Source organism: Felis catus, chromosome C1 (genome assembly GCF_018350175.1).
Source record: "Felis catus isolate Fca126 chromosome C1, F.catus_Fca126_mat1.0, whole genome shotgun sequence".
NCBI lineage: Eukaryota > Metazoa > Chordata > Mammalia > Carnivora > Felidae > Felis > Felis catus.
In genome coordinates, this window is record NC_058375.1 from 221,475,864 (window position 1) to 221,503,592 (window position 27,729).

Here is a 27,729-nt window from a genome sequence, read left to right on the forward strand (position 1 = left end):
TAGGGAATAAATAGCAATGAGGGTGAGGGGCACAGCACAGAATGCAGTCAGTCCTGTGATAATGTTGTTTGCAGGCGGGAGTGAGCATTTTGTGATGCATATAATTGTGTCCCAACCTGAAGCTAATATAGTGTCATATGTCAACTACAGTTCAATAAAAAAAAAAGAAAAAAAAAACAAAAAAAAAAACCCACACCAGGAAACAAAACAAAACCCATAGATCTCTTGTTCTGTTTCTAGAGGAAAGATCATTGTCACACATGAAAAACAGCTGGTTTTCAGATGAATACACGTGAAAGATTATGAACGGCTTACTTAGAAAATCTATGAATAAAAGTTTTCCAAACGGTAAATTATTTTCTAAGCACTCCTTGGTATTGTTAAAAAAATAAAAACAACCCACAAAGTACCCGAATCCCAAATCCTTACGCAGAGGGAAGGAGGCCTGTCCAAGAGTCTCCTCCTTCCAAGGCCCCAGTGGGTATCGAGGTTAGACGGCCCTGCTGAACGTGGGCACTTTGCCCACGTGACTCGGAGGCTCCGTGGGGGGCCCATCAGACTGCATCAGGCCCAGACTTGGGGGACACAGGGAGCGAGATGGTGTGAGTGGAGCCCTGAGAGGTGGGGAGGCTGTGCCGACTCCTTCCCCGTCTTCCCGTTCCTTCCACGGCAGATCTCTGGGCTTCCGTCTGGGCGCAGGCTGCCGGCTAGGGACATCCTTGCTGCCCAGTGGCCTGGCCGGCATCGGGGTCACCTCCCACCCGCTCCCCAGGTGCCCCCCCGGGGACCCGAACAGTCCCGGCAGGTTCATCATCCCTACGTGGACATCTTATGATGTCATAATTTTCCCAGAGCACGGTTTCCCTTCCAAGTCTGTTGTAACACCTGACGTGAGTTCCCTCCTTGGTGAGTCACACATAGAAACTCCACCAGGTGAGTTAGCACACAAAGAAAACTTTATTTGCAGCAGAGAAGGAGATCACGGGAAATAACTTCCAAAGCCGTGACCCTCGAGCAAGGGTGGCTGGGTTCCTTTCATTTAGGGTTAGGATGGAATATTCAGAAAGGGGAGCCTCGTCATCCCGTGTAGAGGCGGGCACGCGGTCACACACGGGCCTTAAGGAAACCTTCCACGTACGCACACGCTGTGTGTTGTAGAAATGAGGCTTGGGCTCTTCCTTGGATGGAGGATGGAACGTTGTGATTAGGTGAGGGTAACTGTCGGCGGCTCCGTGGGTCACTCCGTGGTCCGTCTGCGCAGGCGTGAGCCGGGGGTTGAGCTCACACTGGTCTGGGCGGTCTGGGCCCCCAGAGCTCTTCGCCCAGACTGTCGTTACTGCTTGGGGGAAGTTTGAGTTTCCTCCACGGGATGCTTTACCTGTCAGGTCTTATGCCTGAATGAGGAGATGAGGGGGAAGGAGGGGCTTCGGGAAGAATGGGGGATGAAGGTCAGGGGGACAAGTGGGTGGCAGTAGAGCTCAGGTCTTGGGGTCCTGCAGGTGACACCATGCAGAGGGAGGGGCAGGGGATGGAGTGTCTGAGGAGCCCTCAGAAGGGCTCCTGAGCAGGACGGCCCCTCGGCCTTTCCACGGACGGCGGCTGGGTTGCTGAGGGCTCCCCTGGAGCCCCGGCCCGGGCAGCGGCCCCCCGGGAAGTGGGCCCTCGTGGAAGGGGCCAGCGTGGCAAGGTGGCTGGGCTAGGAAGGGGGTGGGGGGCTGGCCCGCCGGGCCTGAGCTGGCTCCCCAGCATGGACGCGGGGCTGGGGTCCGGTGAGAGCCAGAGGGCCCGGCACCCCCGGGGCGGTGTGGGGGTCACGGTGTGTGGCCGGGGGTCTGAGCGCTCACTCGGCTTCGCACGGCAGGTGTCTCTGGCGAGGCTTGCGGGCAGCGGATATCAGGGTCCAGCTCAGAGGTCCGCCGTGGCCCTTTGCTGGAGGGTGAGCCCCTACACTCCAGGGTGGAGAGAGCTGAGCAGCAGAGAGGAATGCCGTGTGGCCCTGTCGCGACGCCGGGCCCCTCCCCGGGGTGCCCTTCTGCACCTCCACCCGCTCTCCTGGCTGCACAGGCTTTAGTCGCACAGCTGGCGGGAGGGTCCTGGGTCCTGGGTCCTGACGCGGCCCTGGGATCCAGCCAGCTCCCGGCCCCCGCCCACACAGCGGGCCAGTCTCTGTCTCTGCGCTGCTCAGGGGCTCGGAGAAGCAGGCGCTCCTGTTGCTGCCCCACAGCCAGCTCTTCAGCCTCCCTGTGGTGCCCGGTGAGTCCCCTCCCCGCTCACCCGCACCCCAGCCCCGAGGGCCAGAAACGGCGCTCCGTTCTCCCCGGCGGCCCTTCTCTGGGCAGAGGGCAGTGGGTGCCTGGATTGGGTGCCGTCCAGCCAGAGGTTCCGCATGGACGCCCCCCCCGCCCCCCCCCCCCCCCGTGGGATGAGGTCCTGGCCCAAGTGACAGGTGTGCCGAAGGGCCCCAGGGGTAGATTTAGAGGTTGGGTGATGCAGACAGGGTGCAGGGGCTCAACGCCAGGGGCACCGTCCCAGCCTGCAGGATCCACCAGGCACAGGGTTTGTAATTGAGTCCTTGCCCCTGACAGGGCACAGGACAGGCAGGTTAGACCGGATTCCCATCCGGCAGGGCAGTGACGGAGCTAAGAGGGCCCCTCTGTCCGCTTGTCCGCAAAGCCCATCCCTCCTCATGCTGTCTTCGTGTGTGTGCATTTAAGTGCCCTGCAGCAGGCCGGGATCCTGGTCCAAGGGACAGGAGACGTGCTGGTCCCGAGGGCTGTCCTGAGTGCTCCAGGGAGCCCAGACAGGATGTCGGGACACAGCCGTCCCATCCTGGTCAAGCAGACCCCTGCTACCTGCTCATCTGGGAGCCCCCGGGGCCCTGCTCTTCCTCTTCGCTTGAGGGGGTCTCCCTGGGACTTTGGGGCTCTGCCGAAACCCGCGGCTTGGCCTAGACAAGGACGGCGCCGAAGGCCCGGCGGCCCTGCCCTGCTCTGTGCAGCCAGCAGCGTGAGCCGCTGGTCTGGGGAACCTCCGTTTCTCCTGCTCTGTCCGCAGGGTGGGGGTGGGGTGGGCCCGGAGCCTCTGCCTTCCCCGACTCCAGCCCAGGTGGTCTCAGGGCCTGTGGAGTGAGCCAAGTGGAGAGAATGTCCCCTTGTGTCCATTCAGCCTTTGGGGACACGTGGCATGTGCACCTGCTTCCTGCTTGGGGACAACTGCCCCTTGGATGCAGACTGGGGGCGGGCCGGGGGCTTCCAGCACACAGGAAGCTGCTCTCAGAGCCCCAGAGGCTGTGGTGGGGGTGGGGCGGGCAGTGGGGTGGGCCTGCGTGCCGCCCACGAGAGCCTTTCGGGAGCAGGTGGCCCTGGGCTGAGGTGGACTGAGGCGGACACGTCTGTCTGTTTGGGGGACCTCAGGAGAGGAGGCCGAGCCAGCGGCAAGGCCTCCCGTGTGTCCCGGCGAGGCCACCCCGGCGGCGGGTGCTCGTTCCCGTGACCGGTCACCCCTCTGCATCCTGTCTCCTCAGACACGCACTGGCCGTGCCTGTGTGTGAGGGGCTTGATCTGCCGAGAGGGGTACTCTGAGCGTGACGTGGGGTGTTTCGCTCTTTCCCGCCTCCCTGCCTCGCCCTCCCCTCAGTGCCCTCAGGTGCCAGTTACCTCCCGGTGCCTGGCGGTGGGCCTCTGGCTGCTCCAAGTTCGGCGTGTGGCACCCCTGCCCCTATTGCCTGCGGCCCCCTGGGCCTCTCTGCTCACTCACTCCCATCCCTGCGGTGGAGGAGGGGGGGCTGGGCCAACCCTCATTTGTCTTGTGCAAATCAGAGAAAGAGGCCTCCACGTGCACCCCAAATGTGAGTTTCCCTTGGGAGCACACTCCTAGGAGGGGGACTGCCTCCAGAAAGTCTGCCCTAGGCCACTCTCTGTCACCTGCTTGTGGGCCAGGGGGGCCGGGTGTCCAGCCAAGGTTTTGGGGGTTGGGGCTGTGAGGGGCAGGGGCAGGTGGGGCCGGGGTTGTGGAAGAGAGGCCTGAACTGCAGTGGGGAGGGTCTCCTCTCTCCTTGCTGAATCTCCCCCCCTCCTGCCAGGGCCGCCCTGGTGCCTGGAATGCTGCCTCCCCTCCGTCCCTTCCCCCCCCCCCCCCTTAGCCTTCCACTCTGGGAAGCCCCCAAGCACACCACCCTCTCCCCAACCTGGCTTCAGCTTGTGGGGTCCAGCTGGCGGGGGTGCCCAGACACTGGGAGTGGGTACCTTCCTCCCATCACTGTGGGGTCCAGCTGTGGGGGGCCTGGACACTGGGGTGTGTACCTTCCTCCCTTGAGGCACACGTGGGAGTCATTTGGGGCATCTTGTGGGGGGTGTCTCTGCTGGACCTCCTCATGACCCCAGCTTTGCTCAGGAGCCCGAGGGACTGGTCCCCGGCACCCATAGGTGGCCTGGTAGGGACTTGGAATTCAGGCCCCTTCTCTGCAGGAGCCCCACTGGCGCCCCCTCTTGGTTTCAGCAGGCCCCCCCCCCCCCCCCCCCCCCCCGGCTCCTGGCCACTCCCAAGAGCCCCCTGACCCCCAGGTCTGAGCAGGGTGGTGGCGGCAGCTGGGGCACCTTCCCCGAGAAGCCTGCGGCCGTGGGTGTGGGACGCAAGCTCCTTCTGTCTCCGAGGCTCCTTCCTGCGTGGTGAGTGTGCGCACCGGTGTCCGCACCTGTGCCGCCTGCCCGGCTCTCCCTGTCTCATTTTCGGGGTCTAGCGCGTCTGTACCTGTGTCTCTCTGTGCTTGTGTGGCTCCCATGCTCGTGGGGTCCCTACTGGGGGAAACTGAACCCCTGCGTGTCCCACACGTTGGGCCCGGATTGTCCACTTGGCCAGCCTCCTGCCTGGGCACGGGGCGGGCAGTCGGGGCACTCCGGCCAGGGCCCCCGCTTCCGACACCGAGCAGGCAGCTCCCGCTCGGGGGGACCCGGTTGAGAGGAGGAAGGGCCGACTGCAGACGTTTGGGGGTGCAGTGGCAAGGAGGGAGGGGTGGGCAGGGACGGCCGTGGACGTGGGGTGAGGAGCCCGGGACAGGGCGGTCTCCGAGGAGGAGGGGCACAGGGAGGCGCGCGGGTGGGTGGGGGCGTCTGCACCCGCAGAGCCCCCTCCCCCATCCAGGCGCACAGGAGGGGAGCGCGCCAGCCCCGCCCGCTGACCCCGGGGGCTGGGGGGGGGGGCGGGGGTGTCCCCGCAGAGCATGGGGGCCCCGCGCGTCCCCGAGCGGACAGTGCTCTTCCAGCGCGAGAGGAGCGGCCTGACGTACCGCGTGCCCGCGCTGCTGCCCGTGCCCCCCGCGCCCACCCTGCTGGCCTTCGCGGAGCAGCGGCTCAGCCCCGACGACGCGCACGCGCACCGGCTGGTGCAGAGACGGGGCACGCTGGCGGGGGGCTCCGTGCGGGTGAGTGGCCGGGCGCGCCCCGCGGGCAGGGCCCGGGCGGGCCGCCGCCGCGCGCGGGTAAACTGAGGCCGCCTCCCCCCCCCCCCCCCCCCGGCAGTGGGGCGCCGCGCGCGTGCTGGGGACGGCCGCCCTGGAGGAGCACCGGTCCATGAACCCCTGCCCCGTGCACGACGCGCGCACGGCCACCGTCTTCCTCTTCTTCATCGCCGTGCGGGGCCGCACCCCCGAGGCCGCGCAGATCGCCGCGGGCAGGAACGCCGCGCGCCTCTGCTGCGTGACCAGCCGGGACTCGGGGCGCAGCTGGGGCGCCGCCCGGGACCTCACGGAGGAGGCGGTGGGCGGCGCCGAGCAGGGTAGGCGGGGAGGGGTTTGCTCAGGGTGGGGTCCGCTCGGCTGGGTCTGTGCTGGGAGGGGGCCTGCAGAGCTGCGGGGTCTCACCAGGAGACGGGAGGGGGGGCTCTGCACTGCGGGGGCGGGGGAAGGGTCCCTCTGCAGGTCACGTGGCTGCCTACTCCCCCACACCGTTTCTTGGGACTGACCCCCCCCCCCCGCCCCTCCGAACCCCTCAGTCCCGTGAATGGGTGTTGGTCACCCCCACCTCCTGGCGGCAGGAACAGGCTCATCTAACCAAGCCCCTCTCGCTCTGAGCGCTGAGGCCCCTCCTTCTTAGCACCCGGACCTGGGGGGGGTGTCCAGCCCAGGGCCAGGCAGGTGGACTGACCCTAAAGCTTTTCCTCCACTCCTGCTGCCCCCTCCCCGAGGGCCATACCACCCACTGCCCCCCGAGGCGACCCCAACCTTGGTGTGGCGACACTGGCCCAGGGGCCACGCTGATCCTTGTAGGTGGGAGCTGAGCTGAGGGGATGTGGCTTTGGGACCTGGCCAGGACACACGGAGCTGCTCCGAAGAGCTCTCTGTTCCTGTGGACCCTACCCCATGCGACCCAGGCCCAAGGCCTGACCCCACCCTGAAGGTCCTTGTACCCCTTCTGCCCTTGGCTGCCCCTCTGTCTGGGCAGGGCTCATGCTGAGCACTGCAGTGGCTGCCCCCCCAGGCCCAGGGACTAGCTACCTGCTGCCGCCCGGAGAGCCTGGCGGAGCCACCTGCCCGGGCTCCCTGCTCCCGCTAGTGGCAAAGAGAGGCTTGTCCAGCCCTGGGGGATTCGGAGTGGGCGGCAGGAGTGTGGGTGGGGGTGCAGTCCCCCATTTCCTCATGAGCTGTCCCCACATCTGAGGCACTGGCTCCAGATCGTCCCTGACCCCCAGGGCGGTGGCGTCTGGCTTCGGCCAAGGCTGTCTCCCAGCTCGGATGATCAGCAGTCCCTCTTCTGCAGACTGGGCCACATTTGCCGTGGGCCCGGGCCACGGCATCCAGCTGCGCTCAGGCCGCCTGCTGGTGCCTGCCTACACGTACCACGTAGACCGGCGGGAGTGCTTTGGCAAGATCTGCAGGACCAGCCCGCATGCCTTCACCTTCTACAGTGACGACCACGGTCGCACCTGGCGCCACGGAGGCCTGGTGCCCAACCTTCGCTCGGGCGAGTGCCAGCTGGCCGCGGTGGACAGCGGGCAGGCCGGCCACATCCTGTACTGCAACGCCCGGAGCCCCCTGGGGAGCCGCGTGCAGGCGCTCAGTGCGGACGAGGGCACCTCCTTCCTGCCCGGGGAGCTGGTGCCCGCCCTGGCCGAGACCGCCCGGGGCTGCCAGGGCAGCGTCCTTGGCTTCCCTGCCCCGCTCTTTAGCAGGCCGAGGAATGGTAGATGGCCAGTGGGTGCCGGGAGCCACTCCTACTCTCCACACCTCTGTCTTGGAGTCCAGGAACCCTCAGAGGAGGGTACTGGAGACACCCAAGGGGCCCAGGGGCCCAGCGGGATGGAGGGATGTAGGGACAGCCCCGAAGAGCCTGGCCTGGGGCCTGGGCTCAGTGGGATCATGGCGGCCTGGACCTCGAAGGTCCCCGGGCCCCCTGCCACCCTGTCTCAGAGCCCCACCTGGCTGCTGTATTCCCACCCGGTGGGGCGCAGGGCTCGGCTCCATATGGGAATCTATCTGAGCCGGTCCCCCCTGGATCCCCACAGCTGGACGGAGCCCTGGGTGATCTATGAGGGGCCCAGCGGCTACTCTGATCTGGCATCCGTCGGGCCAACTGTCAAGGGAGCCCTGACCTTTGCTTGTCTGTTTGAGAGTGGGGCCAGGGTCTCCTACGAGGAGATCTCCTTCTGCATGTTCTCCCTTGGTGAGGTCCTGCAGAACCTGCCGCCGGGCCCCAAGCCACCCGGCCTCGGGGACAAGCCTCTGGAGCGCTGCCGGCCTTCCTGACGGGCTCTCTGGTCCGACCCATTTGTACATACCTCATAGTATGCTTTGAAATAAGAAACAAAAGTGGGCAGACTTCTAGGAGACATAGATCCACAGTTACAGTAGAAAATTGTAGATACAAGTCTCAATGACTGACAGAGTGAGCAGACAAAATCAGGCTGCACACAGAAGCTTTGGCCAACTTGCCCAAGAAGCTTCACTCAGTGGACACACGCACAGCACTGCACAGAACAGAATCTACAGTCTGTTGGAGTACACGTAGGTGTGAAAATTGACATTATATTGGATTATGAAGTCAAGTCTCTAGAAGACTTCAAAGGATTGAAAAGTACAGTGAAATTGCGCTGGAAATGAAAACAAAAGGAAATTTAAAATCTTCCTTGTGGGGGCACCTGGGCGGCTCAGTCAGTTCAGCATCTGACTCTTGATTCCGGCTCAGGTTGTGATCTCGGGGTTCCTGGGACCGAGCCCTGCGTTGGGCTCCGCGCTGAGCTTGGAATTCTGTCCCTCCCTCTCCCTCTACCCCTTCCTCGCTTCTCTGTGTCTCTCCATAAAAAAAAATTTTTTTTTCCAATCTTGTGTCTGAAAATTGAGAAACACAATTCTGAATTACCCCTGGTTCAAAGAAGATGCTACAGTGAAAATGGAAAAAGACGTTGAAGTTAATTGTGTGAGTGCTGCAGGCGATCTGTGAGTTGAGCTGAGCCAGGTGGGTCCCGTGGGGGCGGGGGTGGGGGGAGGCGCCGTGATGCCAGCACCTTAGAAAGTGGCAGTAAGTGAAGTCCCAGGAAGCAGCAGAACTAGAGGGACAGGAGACTTCAGACACCAGAGGGAATGGCCAGAGCCAGAGCTGGGTTTTTAGAAAGCTAGTAAAACTGATAACCCCCTCGAGGGGCTGGTCCTAAAAGACACAAAACCCACAAATCCAATATCAGGAACGAGATGGGACACACGAGGAGGGCCCTACAGATGTTCACAGGTTTCAAGAAGATACTAGGAACCATTTATATGAATGGACAATTCCTGGAAAAAATACAACTTATTAAAGACGAAATAGCCTGAAAAATCCTATTGAAGAAGTTAACCTGGAATTTAAAATCTCCGCACACTGGGGCACCTGGGTGGCTCAGTAGGTTGATTGTCTGACTTCAGCTCAGGTGATGATCTCGCAGTTAGTGGGTTCGAGCCCCGCGACAGTTTCTGTGCTGACAGCCCAGAGCCTGGAGCCTGCCTCAGATTCGGTGTCTCCCTCTCTCTCTCTCTGCCCCTCCCCTGCTCGCACTCTGTCTCTCTCTCAAAAATAAATAAAACAAAAAAAAAAATAATAAAAAATAAAAAAAATATGTGCATTCTAGGAAAACTGCAGGAGTACATGGCTTTCCCCGTGAATTCCGCCAAACATTTCAGGATACCTGCTGGTTTATCGGATAGTTTCGCTTTGCAAGAAATTGCCCAGCCTGTTTTCCAAAGTGGCCGCAGCTCGTCTTTGGTGAGATGTCTGTTTAGAGCCTTCGCCCCTTTTTTAACTGTGCTGTTTGCCTTCTCATTGGGCGTTTTAAGACTTGTTTGCATGCTTTGGCAAGTGAGCATATGGCAAGTGAGCATATTGCCCCCATGGGGAAGACCAAGTAAAACAAAGAGCAGGACGCGATTAGCCTATCAGCGCGGCGGGTCCGGTAGGCTGACAGCGCCGCCTGCTGGCGAGGGGTGGAGCAGCAGGAGCGTTCTCCTGCCGCGGGCGGGGCGGCCACGTGGGAAGACAGCGTCACCGTCTCTTACAAAACTGAACAAACTCTTGCCGTAGGATCCAGCAATTGTGTTCCTTGGTATTTATCCAAATGAATTGAAAACCCATGTCTACACAAAAACCTGCACATGGTGTTTATAGCGGCTTTATTCAGAATTGCCAAACCTTGGAAGAAATCAATGTCCTTGAGGAGGTGAACGGACAAACTGGTCTATCCAGACAGCGGGAGATTACTCAGTGCCAAAAAGCAACGCGCTATCGAGCCGTGAAAATACATGGAGGAACCGCGAAGGTGCGTCACTAAGTGAAAGAAGCCAGTGTGACAGGGTTACGTACTGTGCGATTCCATATGACATCCTGGAGAAGGCGGACCTTGGAAGACAGTGAAAAGATGGGTGGCTTGTCAGAGGTTGTGGGGAGGAGAAGGGTGTGTGTGGGGCACGGAAGGTTCTTGGGGGCAGTGAGGGCAGCGAGTGCCATACTATAATGGTAGGTACATGTCACTGTACATCTGTCCAAACCCACAGAGTGCACATCACCACGAGTGAGCCCTGATGTGAGGTACCAGATCACTGCTGGTTCATCAGTTAGGACAGATGTGCCCCACCAGTGGGGGATGCTAACCTCGGGGACACTGTGTGTGCGGGGGGCATGGGGGTGGCGTACTGAGACTTACTGCTCAGTTCTGTAAACCTAAAACCGCTTTAAAATATATCTACTAATTCGGGCGCTTGGGTGGCTCAGTGGGTTGAGCATCCAACTTTGGCTCAGGTCGTGAGCTCACAGTTTGAGTTCGAACCTTGCGTCGGGCTCTGTGCTGACAGCTCGGAGCCTGGAGCTGCTTCGGAGTCTGTGTCTCCCTCGCTCTCTGCCCCTCCCCCACATGTGCTCTGTCTCTGTCTCTGTCTCTCCCAAGAATAAATAAACATTAAAACAAAATATGTCTACTAATTTAAAAAAAAGTATAGCCATAAACACTCTGACAGTAAGAAAAGAGAAAGAAGAAAGTGCCTGACAATGGTTGTATAATCTTGAGAGCATCCAAGTGGCCAGTGGACTCGTGACAATGTCATCAGCCTCACTGTGAGCCGGTCAGCTCAGGAGCCTCAGACATGGGCCCCCATCATTGGGTGGGGCGACCGGACCGGAGCCAGAGGGTCCAGGGCCCCCAGGGGGCTGCGGTTGAGCAGCAGTTGAGGGGTTCCAGCGATTGGAGTCAACATCATGCTGACCATGCCGCCTTGATTGCTCTCAGGAAGACACCTCCCCACCCCATCCTGAATTCTCCAGAATCTCAGGAGCTGCACCAGGTGCAAAGATGCCCCTGTCCACGCGGGATTGGTTACCACGCACTGGGACTGGGACCCTGGAGTGAGGGTCGCCAGCCCCTCCTTCCCGATCCTCTGGGCAGGTTGCCTTTGGGGTCTGTGCTCTTCTCCTGCCAGGAGACCTTTGTCAGGGCCCCCACCTTGGGTTTCTGGGTGTGGCACAGACTCCTGTCCTCTTGTCCCACACGACCTTGCATTCCTATCGGGAGGAGGCCAGCCCTTGCCCCCAGCTCTGCAGACCAGGAAGGGTGAGCACAGGTAGTGGGAGAGGTCATCCTCCTGGCCAGAGGGGCTACAAGTGTGGGGCTCTGGTGGCCCCGGGCTGTCGGGGTGGCCACATGCCTTCTGCCCTGGGTGCCCTGTGCCAGGGTCTCAGGCCTCATCTGAAGAGCCCAGGCCCCCACCGGTCCTCCTGAGGCCGGCCTCCAGGAGATGAGCAAGGCTGGCAAGAGAGGGAACCGCTGGGGGTGGGGGTGGGGCGTGGGTGGGGATGGGCAAGTTGCCCCAGCCAGGGCCGTTGACACACGGGACTGGGGCAGAGCAGGGCACGGAAAAAATGAGTGGAGGCGGGCTGCAGGGGCCGTGTTCCGGGAAGGCGAGCATCAAAGTGCTGACTGTGCCCGCGCTCTCTCACTTCTTGTCTGAGCCGTGGCGCTGCCGCCAGTGGGTGGCCCGGCCGGTGGCTTGGTGAGGCCACCGCTTCCTTCCCTCTCTGCTGCGTGCTCCTCTGTCTTCTTTTTTCTCCCCCCCTTCTTCTTTTTTTAGAATACGAACTTATCTCTTTTAAAACATACTCAAAATATGTTAATTTTAATTGGTATTTTCGTGCTCGAAGTGCTCCCTTGTCTTTGAGTAGAGCCCCCAGCTCAGTTCCTTGTTTTGGGGGGCAGTGAATTGCCCCTGGGGTTCCCCCCACTCCTGCTGCCTGCCTGGGGCACGCGTGGTCCTGGCGGCTGGCTCACCCCCGGGAGGAGTTCTACAGGCGGGGCTTAGGGGTCAAAGGGCACATTTTCTCTAACCACTGGCTGGTGCCTAGTCCTCCAGTCCGGCCTTGTCGCCCCCAGCCGCTCCAGGGCTGTCTCTCCACGTCCTCGCCAGCACCGTGTTGTCACGCGGTCAGAGTTTTGCCCGCGGGTGATTTGTAAGTCGTAATCTGCGTTTTTCTTATTATGAGTAAAATTGAACATCCTTTGGTTGCTTAAGGGATCTGAGTATACGTAGATGGAACACACGCGCGCGTGTGTGGTTACGTGCGTGTCCGCGTGCATGCGTGTGCACGTATGTGTGCGCGTGGGCGTGTGAGTTGGTGGTGCCGCCTCGTCATATCTTCTGCTCACTTTTCCATCGGCCTTGCTCTTTCCGTATTTTAGGTCTTTACATAACTGGAGTCTTAACCTTTTGTGTAATAATATTGCAAATACTTTCCCCTGGTTTGCTTCTGACTTTCCTTTTGCCACATTAAAGTGTTTCCCCCAATTTGTAGAGTTGAATGTGTCAATCTCTCTAATGGTGCTGTGGTTTCGAGCCAGTGTGGGGAGGCTTTCCTGCTCCAGCGTGAAGGACCTCACCCGTCTTCCTCTGCGTCTGCTCGGGTTTCCGTCTTACCCTCGTATTTGGGATTTGTGCAAGTCCCTGGCACACGAACGGAGTCCACCTGATGCTTTTCGAATAGCTGCTCACGCCCTCTTTGCAGAACGTCCTTTCCCGGTGTCCCGCCTCTCGTTTGTGAGCACCACCGTTTCAGCCGGAGGTCTGATACAGCTGCTCTCCTTCCCTTGGTTTCCTAGGCGTCTTCTTCTTGTTTGCTTCTCCATACGAACTTTTCAGTCGCAGTGGGTTTTCACTGGGATGGTCACACCTACCAGTCGACCTGGGGGGGGGGTGTCTCGATGGCACCGCGTGTCCCCGCCTGGAGGGCCCACACCTGCGGCCAAGCTGTCCTCCTGCGGGTCGGCGCATTTCTTGTTAAATTTACGCCTCGGGCATAACTTTAGATTCTCTATCACTCTGTCTTCCAGGGGGCGGCTGTTTGAATGTATGAAAGCCATTTATTTCTGGGGGTTAATTTTGTGTGTGCCACCTGACTCCATTTTCTTATTGCCCTATTCGTGTTTCCGCAGAAACTACTGGGTTTTCCAGGCATGCAAGCCTGTGCCCTCCGCAGCCTTTCCCGGCAGTGTTTGTTCCCTCATGTGTGACCTTGCCTGATGTCCTCGCCTTGTCCCGGACTTGGTGATTCTAGCTCCTGCCCGCCCAGGACAGGACCCCGGCGTGGCGGGCACAGGGTGTGAGCCCTGAGGGCTGGGTGGGGGGCAGCTGTGTTCCTGGCCCCTGAGGGTCTGGACGAGGCTCACGGGGAAGGACAGGATTGGGGGCTGTTCGTCACTGCAGTCAGGGACAAGAACTGAAGGCCCCTGATGGTGGTGCTGTGTCTTCTTCCCGGAGGATGGAACAGACCTCCCCTCTGCATCTGAGAAGGGCCGTGTGTCTCCAGTGGGGCTGCACCCACTCGCTCACAGCCTGGCCTGACCCCAGCCCAGGGCACTGACACTGCCTGGGAGGGACGGTCAGGTGCAGGGGGCCTGTGGGGAGGGCTGGAGCAGGACAGATACCGACGCAGCCTCTTGGCTGAGGTGGTCTGGGGACAGACTTCTTGAGGGGGCCGTGGTACATGATGGGGGGGACGGAGATGAGGGGCCTCGGGGCTCCGTGTGTTCCTGGGACAGAGAAGGCGCCGGCCAGGTGGGTGAGGGCCAGGCCTGAGGAGGGCTGGCTGCGTCCTCTATTTGAGGCAGAACCCCCCCCCCCCCGCCCCACTGCCGCCCCAACAAGGCCAGGAGAGAACCTAGGCTTTTCTTAGAGTTTTCGTCAGTATTTAATTATAATATAATAGAACAGGGTGAGGGGCTCTGAGGTGTGTGTGGAACCTAAGACAGCCCCTGATGCCTGGGTACCACTGCCCCCCCGCCGTGACAGTGGGCCCGGGGGGTGCCGGGCGGAGGCCCCCATAAATAGCACCATGCATGGGCACCGAGGGGAGGGCGACTCCCCAGCTGGGGCCCGTTCCCCTTGTTGCCCCCCTGCCCCCAGGCTGTTTGGTGGGCTGGGCTGTGCATGAGGGTGGCCCACGGACGGCCTGCCCTTCCCCACACCAGGAGCTCTTTTCCAGGCCCGGAGGGGCACGAGGTCCCGGACCTCATGCGTGTGCCCCTCCACCCGTGTGCTGCATCTCTTGGCCGTGGGGGCACTTCACCGGCACAGTCCCCAACCAGGGACCCTGTGCGCCCATGTCCTGGAGCTCCCCTGGGAGGCATTGGTGGGTCAGGGAGAGCCGCAGCGCCAGACCATCCCCCGCAGGGAGGCGTGTGTGGAGGTGCAGAGCAGCAGATCTGGGGAGCGATGGGCCGGCTCGGGCCCCGAGTCCCCTCCCCACCGCCACACGGCCACACGGGACGGGGACACCTCCTACCCCCGGGTCACGTGAGCGGCGAGAGGAGAGCCAAGCTGGCAGTCCCCACAGCCTCCCCACGGCACGCTCCTCCGGGGAAGGGTCCGCCCGGGCTCCTGGCAGGCCAGCCGAGGAAGCCGGTCAGAGGGGCCAAGGGCAGGGTCCGTCCTCGGGCCTCAGAGGCAGGGGCCCCGGGGAGCCCGGCCTGCTGGGGAAGACGATCGTGGCATACTCGGTCTGTTCGGGGGCGCAGGGGGCGGGGGGCTCGGGCGTCTTCTCTCGCCACTGAAAGTCCAGCTCTCCGTAGTCCACGGTGAACACGGGTGCCGCAGAGGGGCCCTCCTTCTGTAGGGAGAGGGCTGGCGTCGGCGGTCCCGCGGCAGACACGCGGACGCGCGCCGGCGCACGTGCAGACGCCAAGCCGGAGCGAAGCCGGGCAGGGCCCGGGCTCCGTGACCCTTCCTGGGGCCCGGTGTCCCCGCGCTCAGACTCCCTGGCGGGTTCCCAGCCCCGCTGAGCCCTGCAGCGGCCCCGGCCCTCCCCCAGCACGGTGCGGGCTCTGGCGCCAGGGCGCCAAGGGAAGGGAACTCACCAGAGGCTCGTCCTCGCTCCCGCAGGCACAGGCACCTGTGAAGAAGCGTCCGGAGTGAGCCCAGGAGACCCGGCGGTCCTTGGGGTGGGGGTTGTGGCAGGGGTCCCTGCCCCCGGGGGCTGGGGAGGGCACCACGCCTTCCACCCGAGGTGGCCGAGTGTCCTCTCCACTCCCCCCCCCCCCCCACCCAGCGGTCTGGCTGACCCCGCCCCCCACGTGGTGACCCTGAGTCCCTGCTTGTCAACCAAAAGTCCGACTTGGACCGCGGGTTGTCCGGGTTGGCGACCACCTAGGACCCCCGGCTTGGGTCCTGCCGTGGGCGCCTACTGTCTCGGGCTGCAAACCCTGGCCGAGAGAGGAGCCCACCAGACCCACCCACCATCCCCGGGCTGGTGCAGCACACGGTGGCCGGGGGGGTGGGGGGTGGCGGGTGGTCACAGTGAATCAGTGTAGCAAGTCTCTCTCCAACTGATGCCACACAGAACTGCCACGTGTCCACCAGTGGCCAGCACACAGAGCACATAGCACATTCTCGAAAATATCAGGAGGAAAATTGTTGGAGAAATGAACTCCCACTGGAGACTGGCTGAGGTTGAGTACTGCTGCCCCGGGGAGACTGGCTGCCCTCCCAGACCCCAGCCGTCCTCCCTCCTGACGCCATCTGCCCTCCCTGACCCCAGCTGCCCTCCCTCCTGACCCCAGCCTCCCTCCCTGACCCCAGCCGCCCTCCCTCCTGACGCCATCTGCCCTCCCTGACCCCAGCCGCCCTCCCTCCTGACGCCATCTGCCCTCCCTGACCCCAGCCGCCCTCCCTCCTGACGCCATCTGCCCTCCCTGACCCCAGCTGCCCTCCCTCCTGACCCTAGTCTCCCTCCCTGACCCCAGCTGCCCTCCCTGACCCCATCTGCCCACCCTGACCCCAGCCGTCCTCCCCGACCCCAGCTGCCCTCCCTCCTGACCCCAGCCGCCCTCCCTCCTGACACCATCTGCCCTCCCTGACCCCAGATGCCCTCCCTCCTGGCCCCAGCCTCTCTCCCTGACCCCAGCTGCCCTCCCTGACTCCATCTGCCCTCCGTGACCCCAGCCGTCCTCCCTGACCCCACTGTCCTCCCTGACCCCAGCTGCCCTCCCTGACCCCAGCCGCCTTCCCTGACCCCATTTGCCCTCCCTGACCCCATCTGCCCTCCCTGACCCCAGCTGCCCTCCCTGACCCCAGCCACCTTCCATGACCCCAGCTGCCCTCCCTGACCCCAGCCATCCTCCTTCTTGACCTCAGCCGTCCTCCCTGACTCCAGTGTCCTCCCTAACCCCAGCTGCCTTCCCTGACCTCAGCTGCCCTCCCTGACCCGCTCAGCGGGGAGATCTTGGAAGTCTTGTCCAGGACCCTGTGGAACCTCCTATTCTCTGGCCACATGTCCCCCCCGGGTGCCTGTCCCAGGAGACCATGACCTGGAGCCTGGGGAAGAGCTGACCCCTGGCTGGGTCCCCTCTCAGTGGCTCCAGGAGAATCAACTTCGGCACCTCCCTCCAGCCCCAGGGACATGCACCCATCATCATAGTGACCAGTCGTCCTCGTGATGCCGGGAGGCCAGGGTAGGTGCACCTGGGGGCGAGGTGGGGCCCTCATACCACCCTGGTGGTTGTGGTCAACAGCAGAGCCCAGCGGCTGTTAGAATGACTTTCACTGTGCCCTGTGGGCTGAGGTGTGGCCTGAGGTTTGGGGGTGGCCTTGGTGCAGTCAGAGCAGGTGGCTCAGCCTGTTGGGGGGCTTCTCCTCACTTTGGCAGCTGCCTACCCCCCATCCCTCCTTAAAACAGGTGTTAGGGACAGGGGGCCCCGGAACCTGGGAGGCCTGCTCCAGGCCCAGCCCCTCCTTGAGGGGTCCTCGCTGCGAGGGCGCTGGGGGGGGGGGAGGGGGAGGGTTGGGATCCCTGGCGGGTGAGGCTGTGGGTTGTGCCTTGGCCTCTGTCTGCGGGGAACGGCAGTCGGGTTTGGCATGATGTTACCTCGAGTGGCCCTGGGGAAGGCCGCAGCCAGCACCCAGGTCAGCAGCAGCAACAGCAGGACACCCACCAGCACGCTTGTGACGCCCACGACCAGCCCCTGGCCTTGGCCGGTGAGTCTGGGTGGGGGGCTGGGACTCTCTGTGGGGGGCTCCAGGACTCTCTCTGGAGGGGCAGAAGGACAGAGACTCACTAAGGGGAGCCAGAGAGGGGACACGGGGGGGGACCCAGGGAGGGGACATGGGTGGGACATGGGGGGGACCCAGGGAGGGGACTCAGGAAGGGGGGACACGGGGGGGACCCAGGGGGGGACCCAGGGAGGGGGGACCCAGGGAGAGGACCCAGAGAGGGTACACAGGGGGACCCAGGGAGGAGACATGGCGGGGGACACCGGGGGGGACCCAGGAAAGGGACCCAGGGAGGGAGGACCCAGGGAGGGGACTCAGGAAGGGGGGACCCCAGGAGGGGACATGGGGGGGCATGGGGGGGACCCAGGGAGGGGACCTAGAGAGGGTACACAGGGGGACCCAGGGAGGAGACATGGCGGGGGACACCGGGGGGGACCCAGGGAAGGGACCCAGGGAGGGAGGACCCAGGGAGGGGACCCAGGGAGGGGGGACCCAGAGAGGGTACATGGGGGGACCCAGGGAGGAGACATGGGGGTGACACCAGGGGGGACCCAGGGAGGGGACCCAGGGAGGGGGGACCCAAGGAGGGGGGACCAAGGGAGGGGACATGGGGGGGACCCAGGGAGGGGACTCAGGAAGGGGGGACCCAGGGAGGGGACCGAGAGAGGGTACATGGGGGAGGTACCCAGGGAGGGGACCCAGGGAGGGGGGACCCAGGGAGGGGGGACCCAGAGAGGGTACACGGGGGGACCCAAGGAGGAGACATGGGGGGGACACTGGGAGGGACCCAAGGAGGGGACTCAGGAATGGGGGACCCAGGGAGGGGACCCAGAGAGGGGGGACCCAGAGGGTACACGGGGAGGGTACCCAGGGAGGGTACCCAGGGAGGGGGGGACCCAGGGAGGGGACATGGGGGGGACATGGGGGTGACCCAGGGAGGGGACTCAGGAAGGGGGGACCCCGGGAGGGGACATGGGGGGGGCATGGGGGGGACCCAGGGAGGGGACCCAGAGAGGGTACACGGGGGGACCCAGGGAGGGGACTCAGGAAGGGGGGACCCAGGGAGGGGACCAAGAGAGGGTACACGGGGGAGGTACCCAGGGAGGGGACCCAGGGAGGGGACCCAAAGAGGGGGGACCCAGAGAAGGTACACGGGGGGCGTACCCAGGGAGGGGACCCAGGGAGGGGGGACCCAGGGAGGGGACATGGGGGGACACGGGGGGACCCAGGGAGAGGACTCAGGAAGGGGGACCCAGGGAGGGGACCCAGGGAGGGAGGACCCAGGGAGGGGACCCAGAGAGGGTACATGGGGGGACCCAGGGAGGAGACATGGCGGGGGACACCAGGGGGGACCCAGGGAGGGGGGACCCAGGGAGGGGGGACACAGAGAGGGTACACGGGGGGACCCAGGGAGGAGACATGGGGGGGACACTGGGAGGGACCCAGGGAGGGGACTCAGGAAGGGGGGACCCAGGGAGGGGGGATCCAGGGAGGGTACATGGGGGGACCCAGGGAGGAGACATGGGGGGACACTGGGGGGGACCCAGGAGGGGACATGGGGGGACCCAGGGAGGAGACACTGGGGGGACAACGGGGGAGACCCAGGAGGGGACTCAGGAAGGGGGGACCCAGGGAGGGGACCCAGGGAGGGGGGACCCAGGGAGGGAGGACCCAGGGAGGGGACCCAGCATCCTCCCCTGCCCTCTCCGAGTCCTGAGGGGCCTGGCTTGTAGCTCTGCACCGACCAGCCTCTCCCAGGCGGCACCTCCGTTGAGCTTCCAAGCTTTCCCTACCCTGACAAGTGCCACCTGCCGCCCCCGCTGAGGCCCCGCCTTCCCTTAAGGGGCAGCGGGTGTGGGGGTGCTTCAGTCACCCTGTGGGTCGGAAGTGCAGCCTGTGCGGTCCCTGCCGCGCCCCCTGCCCCGGCCGCCCGGCCGTGCACCTTTCACAGTGAGCTCCGCTCGTGGGCTCTCATAGATCTGCGTGTTGGGGGGCAGGTAGATGGCCCCGCAGAGGTAGATGCCGCTGTCGTTGAGCTGGGCGGCGAGGATGGTCGTGTGGAAGTCCTGCCCGCTGGGCAGCCGCGTGACGCGGAAGCGCCTGTCCTTGCCGGGCTCGGTGTGGTTCTCCTGGAAGGCGGCCAGCTTGTCCGTCTGGTTGCGGGGACTCACGCGGTACCAGTTGAGCACGAAGCTCTCGGGTACGTCGGGCAGGTGGCAGACGAAGGTGGCGTTCTCCCCCTCGAGCACCGTGAGCTGGGCCGGGGAGAAGGTGAGGGGGCTCCAGGGCCTGTAGGGGGAGTCTGAGGCGTGGGGAGAGGACCGGCTGGTGAGGAAGGAGGCACGCGGGCAGCCCGCCCAGACCCTCCTGCTCTCCCCACCTTCGCATGCTGCAGAGCCCCTGGCGGCTCCTCCCGGCCCCGCTCTAGAGGCCGAGGCGCTCTCCCCGGGCAGCTCTGTGGTGGGACTTTTGTGCTTTGAGCCCACCGAGACCCGAGGCCCCAGGTCCCCCCGTTTCTCCCTGGACCGTGGTGGTTAGGCCGTCACCCCTCCCTTGCTGACTCCGGGTTGCTAGTGTCCGAGGGCCTGACCCCCCACGTTCCTGGCTCCACCGTCCTGGGCCGCTGGCGCATCGGGGGCCTGGCCGGGTCCCGTGTATACTGAGGGTGGAGGGGTGGGTGTCCGAGAGGCTGGGAGGGGCCGGTGGGGGCCTCCCACGGAAAGCCCAGCCCCCAGGAGGCTCAGGGTCCAGCCTTTGGCCCGTCTCAGGACAAGCTCAGAGCTGGGTGGGGTCAGCGCGGGTCCCTCCGTGTCTTCCGCCACGACCCTGGGGACGGGAGCTCGGAGGCCAGCCGGGACGTTGCCCCCTGATATGGACAGAAATGGAGGCCTCTGACGGTCCTGGGCCCCGGCCCACTCTCCACAAAACGAGGCCTCGCAAGAACACCCGACGGCCAGGGCTCTGGCCCAGGGACGCCGCCATGCCGGGCACGCTCAGGCCCGCGCGCACACATGCACTCGTGCTCCCACACGTCCACAAGCGCCCGAGTGAGTGTACACACCCTCGCGTGCTCACCGCGGCAGGGGAGAGGCCCCTCCATCGAGGCCCAGGCACCGCGCCAGCAGCACCCATACGGGGTCAAGGCGACACGGGGACGGGTCACAGGCTCCCAGGGTTCCAGAGACAGAGTCACGGCCAAACCCACACGTGCTGGGCCCCCCCTTCCTTGTGGTCAGCTCACACGGGGAGGCTGCGCCACGACCCGAGTTACACACGGGGAAACCAAGGCTCGGAGGGAGGAGGCGGCTGGCCACGGGCTGCTAAGCCGGGACCCAACTCCGGCCCTGCCGCCCCCTGCCCCGGCCCCCTGCCCCTGCAGCCCCCGGCCCCTCCCGGCCCCTGCCGTTCTGTTCTCCTGGGAGCATCCAGACCCAAGACGTGGCCCGGTGGGGTCGTTTCCTGGCCCTCCCAGCACGTCCCCCACCCCTCGGCTCCCCAAATGCTCGGGGACCGGGGATGTCAGTCCCGAGGTGAGGCCGTGTGGCTGCCCCTCTGAGCTTTTCTTGCCTGGCGAGGCCTCCACCCCAGCAACAGCGTGTGGCAGGTGAGGTTCCTCACACACGGGGCCACAACCCTTCAGCTGGAGTCCCTCTGCCTCTGGGGACAGGGTGTCTGAGGCCGGTCACGGTGTCCTGCTGGCCGAGTGACCATGGCCCCGGGGAGAAGGGGCTGGTGCCAGGGCCCAGAGAGCCCCGTCGGGGCGTGGGTAACAAGAGCTCTTCCTGTACGTCCCCACTGGACACCTCACGTGGGGCGAGATCACAGAGGTGGTGAGAGCAGGGTTGGCCCTGACACGCCCGCAGCATCCTTGTGCGTCGCTGGCCCTGCTCGGGGGAGCATGCGGGGCGCCCCCCACCCCCCTTTACACTGGGAGCCCTGAGGCTTAGAGAGGCTGGCCCAACCAGTCTGGACCTTCTACTTCTGGCCTCCCTGGTGTCTCCCTTGGCCACTGATGGAGGGACAGGGCTGTCACGTGGCCATCAGGGTGGGCACCCCCTGGGTGTCAGGGCCAGGAGGCCACCCAGCCTGGGGTCCCCTGGCCCCCGTGGGGGGGGTGGCTGTCCGTGCATCTCTGTGGCCCTGCAGAGGGCCCATCCCACTGGCCAGGAGGAGGCCAGAAGGCCTGGAGGGGGCCAGGCCGGGACTGGGGGGGGGGTGGCTGGTGCAGGCGGGAGGTCCACTGCCTTGTGGAACCGGCCATCTGCTCGGCTTTCCCGGGGGTGACACAGCACCAGGGGTGCCCACAGTAAGCCCGTCTCCTATTGTAACCATGCGTCCCAGGCGCACACGACCAGCACAGGACAGCAGGACCGCTGACCCTGGCGGCACCGACAGCCGTCTTTACGCATCTGTCCGAGAAGCGCGCGTCCACTCACGGAACTCATCGAGGGAGGAACAGTGCCAGCAGGGCGAAGTCTGGCACCGAGGCCGTGTGATCCGTGGGGCCCGCCCAGCCCCGTGCCCCCGGGCTCCCTCTGGTCCACGTGGTGCGTGGGCTGCCCACTCCCGCAAGCCCCCCACCCCCCACAAGGGCCCCTCAAGGACTCTGGTTCAGACCCTCACTGCCCCGCGTCTGACATGAATTTGCAACCATTTGGGTCACTTCTGTTCGTCGGCTCCTCGTGGGCCTCCCAGGGAGTCTGAACTTGGTGAGGAGGGGACTCTGGGCTGTCCGGAGCCCCGTCCACCCTGGCCCAGCCTCTCTGCCTAGGCGTCTACACTGCAGCCTCCCGGTCCTGCCCAGGTCCCACTTCCTCTGGGTGCCATACGGCCTCGCCGCTTCTCCTCAGACTCCTTCCCGGGACACACTCCCACGGCCGGGCCCGTTCCCTTCCCACCCGCCCGTGTCCTCACAGCACGCTCAGGGGCAGGGGCCGGATACAGCGGCAGCTTACGCCTGGCCCGAGACAGGTCGAGGGGGTAGTGTTCCTGTGGGGAAGGCGGGAGGGGGCAGGCCCGTCGCAGGCTCCAGAGCAGCTCTGACCAGGGAGCACCCACCTCCCTCAAGTCACAGGGTGTGTGACCGTCGAGGGCGCTGTTTGTTTGGCCGGGGTGCAGGGCCGTAGGGGGGATCCCAGCCGGGTGCTCAGGGGCCTGTCCGGATGGAGAAAGATGGGCTCCCTGGAATAGGAGCCTGGGAGCACCAGGGGGGAGTGGGCCAGAGGGAGCACGGGGCTGAGACCTCATTGGGGAGATAGAGGGGCTAGGTGGGCCCTCGGCTCTCTGCTCTCCGGGAGCAGGAGCGACGGCCAGATGGGGCCTGGGAGTCAACCCAAACTCCTTCCCAGAGAAGGGTCGATAGTGGAACTCACTTCTGAGGACAGAGGATGGGAGTCCACTTTGTCCCTACGGTACCAACATCTGTGAGTCTTATATTGTTTGGGCTTAAACACTGAAATGTTGTCTATTTATATTTGATAATGAGATGTTTGGGGAATGGGCTCAGGAGAGAACACTGTACCCGCCTGACAGGGTGGGGACCCCAAGACCTCATGGTGGGGCCCAGTGTCGCGGGACAGGCTGTGTGTCAGGCTCCCACAGAGAGCAGTGTGGCCCACGGGCCACACGTTTCACCCCCAGCTGGTGCTGGATTTAGGCAAACCCTGTCTGTGGAGTCAGAGGGGTCACGCAATGGGCTGTCGGGGCTCCAGCCACCCCCACGGGTCTCTTACTCGTCAGGACGGAAACAGGGTGCCTTGGCCTCCTTGCCCTGGGGTCCCCGAAGGGCCCCAGCACGCCTGTGATCACCCACAAACAGGTGTCAGACACACCCGGGGGTGCGTGCCTGCACCCCTGGCTTGGACCCTTTCTGCCGTCAGCAAAAGTGAGAACAAACACATGGGGCCTCGTCCAAGTAAAAAGCGTTTGCACAGCAACGAAAACCATCAACACAGTGGAAAGGCCACCTACGGGATGGGAGAAAGTGTTTGCAAATCACACATCTGATAATATCCAAAAGACGTAAAAACTCATGTAAATCGCTAGCAAAACGCCCAAACAATCCAATTCAAAATGGGCAGAGGACCTGAACAGACACTTTTCCAAAGAAGACACACAGAGGGCCACAGACACACGGAAAGATAGTCCACATCTCTCATCGTCGGGGAGATACAAATCCAAACCACGGTGAGACGCCTCCCCCCACACTGGTCAGAGTGGCTGACAGTTAACGACCCAAGAAACAGGTGCTGGCGAGGACGTGGAGAAAGGGCAACCTCGTGCACTGCTGGTGGGATTGCAAACTGGTGCAGCCGCTCTGGAGAACAGTGTGGAGGCTCCTCAAGAAACCAACAACAGAACTACCCTATGACCCGGCAATTCCTCTTCTGATACTTATCCGCAGAGAACAGAAAGACTAATTTGAAAAGATATGCACAGCTCTATGTTTACAGCAGCATTGTACCAACAGCCAAAGTATGGAAGCAGCCGACAGACGATGGATAAGGCAGGTGTGCTGTGTACACGACGGAATGTTGCTCAGCGATTAAAAAAAAAAAAAAAAGAACGAAACCCCGCTATCTGTGACCACATGGACGGAGCTGGAGAGCATTGCGCTAAGTGAAGTAAGTCAGTCGGAGAAAGACAAACACCGTAGGATCTCATTTCCACGTGGAATCTAAAAACGAAAAGCAAACTAAAACACGACCCGAGCTCACGGATGTAGGGGACAGATTGGTGGCTATCGAGATGGGGAGGGAGGTGCTGGCAAGTTGGGGGGGTGTCAAAACGCATAAACTTGCAGTTATGAAATGTGAGAGTCACGGCGCGGGGATGCGCAGCACGGGGACGGGGATGACAGTCAGTGCCGTGCTGTGCATTTGGAAGCGCTACGGACTGGACTGAAAGTTCTCACTACAGGAGACGCGTTTTGTGACTGTGTGTGGTGACAGATGTTGGTGGCCTTACCAGGGTCGTCGTTTTACAGTATATACACATCGCGAATCATTTCATTGTGCACCTGAAATTAGTACGTTGTGGTCAATCGTACCTCAGTAAAAATATTCCTAATTCTGTATTCCCGATCCTAAGGCTTTCCATATCCAAAATAAAATTGAGATTTGATTTAAAAAAAACAAACACCACACGCACGCACAGAGAAGGGCAGGGCTGGCGGTGGCAGAGAGAGCTGGGGCCCCCAGTTGGAAGGAGCCGAAGACAGAGACATCTGAGTGAAGCAGGGGGTCCTCGGCTGGGCTCCCTTCAGGGCCGGATAACCCAGCCTGGGGGGCCTTGGGGTGCAGGAGCATCCGGGCTGTGGGTCAAGGCTACCGTCCCGGGCGGAAGCCTCTGGAGTGTTAGCAGAGAAGTCTGACATCTCAGAAAGCGCTGTGGGCTGAGCTGTGACCCCCGGTGCGTGTGTTGAAGTCCTCATCCTCAGCACTGCAGAACGTGACCTTATTTGGAAATAGGGTCATTGTACATGTAATTAATTAAGATAAGCTGGAGCTTGTGGGTCCCTCATCCGACATGACTGGTGTCCTTGTAAGAAGGGGGAAATTTGGACGCAAACATACGAGAGCTCCGTGTGAAGCTGGAGCGGGGATGGGGTGATGCACCCACAAGCTAAGAAACCCCAAGGACTGCCAGCAAACGGCAGAAGCCGGGGGAGCCTGGAACGGATGCCCCCTCCGCTTCGGAGGGGGCCAGCCCGGCCCACACCTGCTCTCGCACCCGCAGCCCCCAGGGGTCGGTATTTCATTATGGCTCACCCGGCAAATTAACACAGAAGCAAATGTGCTAGGGTTGCGAGCTGGCCACTCTGGGGAGGGGGTCCGCTGCCTGCTTTTGTGACTTTGCTGTAGGTTTCAGGCATTTCTCAAAATTATAAAGCAGAAAAGATACATAAGCGAAATCTGGCTTCAAAGGACATCATCACGGGTTGTGCCGGACAGTTTTCATTAACGATCTGATTCCATTCTCAGCATAAGGCAGGGATCCCTGTCCCCAACGGCAGGTGCCTCGTCAGCGATGCTGAACTCAAGCCTGCCTGTTTCAAAGCCTGTTTATACCCTTACCACTGTTGTTCGCTAGCATAGGGCTCGGCCAACTCTTGGGTTTGGGATATTTCATAAAATGCAAAACAAAAAACGTGTACATGAGGAGCTGTGGGGGACACCCATGGGAATGACCAAAATAATAAATACAGAGAATAAATCAGGAAGGGAAAGAGATGACATGGAACCAGATGTCCCACAGCCAGCAGTGCCGGAGGCCGATGGAAGAGCCGGAGGACCACCCGGCCTGTGATGTCGGCAGCGTGAGTGCTCAGTGCTGAGGTGGGGAAATGGAGGCACGCCCAGCCACGTTCTTATCTTCCCCTGCTTTGGGAAGGGGTCCTGGTGGGTAGCCGGCCACCAGGGCTGAGTCATGGCCTGACTATGCTGGGATGACATCCGCCCCTCGGCCCCTGTTCCCCGGGCTCCCACGCAAGGACCCCCATGGGGCACCTTTTGGCCACAGGCCCTTGGACAACCGACCTCTGTTCTGAGTTCCCTCCCTTGAACCTGAGGGCCAGGCCAGCCTGAGGAGGAAATGCAGGGTGGTTGCTGCCTGGAGGCCCCCTGGAGGGGCATCAACACTCCGGACTGACGGACCGGCAGCCCCAGGGTCGGGAGGGAGGGAGCTCAGGGGCCGTCACACCTCTGAGCCCAGCGAGGTCCAGAGAAAAGACTCTGGGCCCCTCCCAGGGATCCACCTTCCCTGGAGGACAAGGGCAGCCGGGCCCCTCTCCCCGACCAGCAGACTCTGACCGGGGGCCCCCAGGGCCTGCCCGACAGACACCCCCCGAAAGGGGGCTAGGGGCCAGGGCCTCCTTGCCAGATCCTGCCGCAGATGCCCACCCCCCCCCCCCCAGCCGTGCCCACCCTTGCACACCCAAGAGTCTTGTCTACAGGCCCCAGGCCCATGGCAGGTGGGCTGGAGAGGTGAGAAGTCTTCACCTGAATGGCCGCACCTCGGATATAATTAGAGAAGTGTCTCTGGGCTGTCCAGCCTGGAGCCTTGCAGAGACAGTCCTCCCCCTGGGAGGCCGGTCCCATCCCCAGGAGAACATTAGCATCTGGGCTGAGGACCCATCATCCTTCAGAGAGCGTCCGGCCTGTCCCACGGGACTCTGAGGAGGAGCTGGGAGGTTCCTGCCTGCTTATCGGCGAGGATTGGACTGGATACCAGGTGAGGTGGGCAGGCAGGAAACTGGAGCCCAGAGAGGCCCCTTCCCCTGCCCAAAGCCACACAGCGCCCTGCCAGGGGCAGAGCTGGGCCTCCGGGCCCCTGGCCCCCCACCCCCCCAGCCCCCTCCTCACCTGCCAGGGGGCATGGGCGGGAAGTCTTCCCCCTGACCACATACCTAAGAGCCATCCTGGCCACCAGCCCAGCTGCAGCACGGCCCAGACAAGAGGCCAGGGCGCCCGTGGGGTCCCCATGCCTGGAGCGGCAGCCGCTGCCTCCGTAATCTCTTCCTCCACGGCTCTGGTAGAGTGTCAGCGGAAAGGAAACTGTCCCGTGTTAGGACGAGGCCCGCCCCAGCCCCAGCCCTGCCCCCTCTTCCTCCTCCTCCACGTGGGTGGAGATTGGAGGGGAGCCTGAGAGAGAGAAGGGTACAGAGGGAGACAGAGAGACAGAGATGGGGGTGGGGGGTGGGAGAGGGAGATGGGGGGAGAGATAGAAGATAGAAGTGAGAGGGTAGAGACGCAGGAGCCACAGAGACCCAGAAATGGAGGGAGAGAGAGAGGCCGAAGGAGGAGGGAAGGCCAGCCGCCGCTCCCCCACCGTGGGGTCTGTCCAGCAGCAGTTTTTGTCCCTTTATTTGTTGTTGCTTCTTCGCCCTTCCGCTGAGGCTGGTGAGGCTGCAGGGCCCTGTGCCCTCCCCCCTCCTGCCCTTGGGAGGGCAAGTCGTCTGGGCTCAGGCACCCCCCCCCACCCCTCGTCTACAATGAAGGGTGGCGTCAGCCCACCTTGCCTGCGCTTGAGGGGTGGAATCCACATACCCTGCCACTGCTGAGGGGGCAGGGGGCAGGGGGCAGGGGGGAAGGACAGGGGGCAGGGGTAGGGGGGAAGGGGCTGGGGCAGGGACAGGGAGCAGGGGGCAGGGGGCAGGGGAAGAGGGCAGGGAGCAAGGGGAGGGGGGAGGGGCGGGGCAGGGACAGGGAGCAGAGGGCAGGGAAGAGGGCAGGGGGCAAGGGGAGGGGGGAGGGGCGGGGCAGGGACAGGGAGCAGGGGGCAGGGGCAGGGAGCAAGGGCAGGGGTCAGGGGGCAAGGGGAGGGGGTAGGAGCAGGGCAGGGGGCAGGGAGCAGGGGGCAAGAGGGAGGGGAGGGGTGGGGGCAAGGGGCAGGGGTAGGGGGCAGGGGACAGGGGCAGAGGGCAAGGGGCAGAAGGCAGAGGCAGGGGTAAGGGGCAGGGGCAGGGGGTAGGGGGCAGGGGGTAGGAGCAGGGGTGGGGGTTAGGGGCAGCGTACAGGGACAGGGGGCAGGAGGTAGGGGCAGGGGCAGAGGGTAGGGGGCAAGGGGCAGGCTCAGGGGGCAGGGGCAGGGGCAGATGGGAGGGGGCTCTTCCAGGGCCAAGGGCTCACTCCACCCCCGGGCTGCAAGGCCACCACTCTGGGGCAGCTGAGGGTCTGTACGAGCCCACGTGAGACCCCTCTTCCAGCCCTGTGTCAGGGACTGGGGTCTCCCTGGCCCCGGGATGG

The 27,729-nt window shown here is 63.2% G+C and overlaps 2 protein-coding genes and 1 long non-coding RNA gene across 4 annotated transcripts; 1 reads left to right on the plus strand and 2 right to left on the minus strand.

Moving 5' to 3' along the window:
* Positions 1 to 934: 934 nt before the first annotated feature.
* LOC109502988 lies at positions 935 to 4,505 on the minus strand. The gene is made up of 2 exons (XR_002161932.2): positions 1,845 to 4,505; positions 935 to 1,424 (listed from the first exon to the last, which is right to left on the minus strand). It is a non-coding gene; the product is annotated as an uncharacterized LOC109502988 (long non-coding RNA).
* On the plus strand, positions 2,175 to 8,185 carry NEU4 (neuraminidase 4). 2 transcript variants are annotated; one of them, XM_023260027.2, is made up of 5 exons: positions 2,175 to 2,253; positions 4,573 to 4,667; positions 5,216 to 5,419; positions 5,517 to 5,772; positions 6,753 to 8,185. In XM_023260027.2, the coding sequence occupies exons 3-5, from the start codon at positions 5,219 to 5,221 to the stop codon at positions 7,736 to 7,738; spliced, it is 1,443 nt and encodes a 480-aa protein (XP_023115795.2). In that variant the 5' UTR covers positions 2,175 to 2,253; positions 4,573 to 4,667; positions 5,216 to 5,218; the 3' UTR covers positions 7,739 to 8,185. The 2 variants fall into 2 exon arrangements, with proteins under 2 accessions (XP_023115795.2, XP_023115797.2); XM_023260029.2 differs by having other exon boundaries at positions 2,186 to 2,253; positions 4,563 to 4,667.
* A 5,592-nt stretch (positions 8,186 to 13,777) lies between these two features.
* Positions 13,778 to 26,466, minus strand: PDCD1 (programmed cell death 1). Its single transcript, NM_001145510.1, is given in 5 exon segments — positions 13,778 to 14,606; positions 14,854 to 14,888; positions 16,860 to 17,021; positions 18,927 to 19,286; positions 26,391 to 26,466. Coding segments are annotated over 5 exon segments (837 nt in total). The 3' UTR covers positions 13,778 to 14,402.
* Between the last annotated feature and the right edge of the window lie 1,263 nt (positions 26,467 to 27,729).

Coding starts and splice junctions, on each gene's coding strand:
- NEU4 (XM_023260027.2), top strand. CDS start 5,219: ATGGGGGCCCCGCGCGTCCCCGAGCGGACAGTGCTCTTCCAGCGCGAG. Junction 5,420..5,516: donor TGGCGGGGGGCTCCGTGCGG/GTGAGTGGCCGG, acceptor CCCCCCCGGCAG/TGGGGCGCCGCGCGCGTGCT. Junction 5,773..6,752: donor GGTGGGCGGCGCCGAGCAGG/GTAGGCGGGGAG, acceptor CCTCTTCTGCAG/ACTGGGCCACATTTGCCGTG.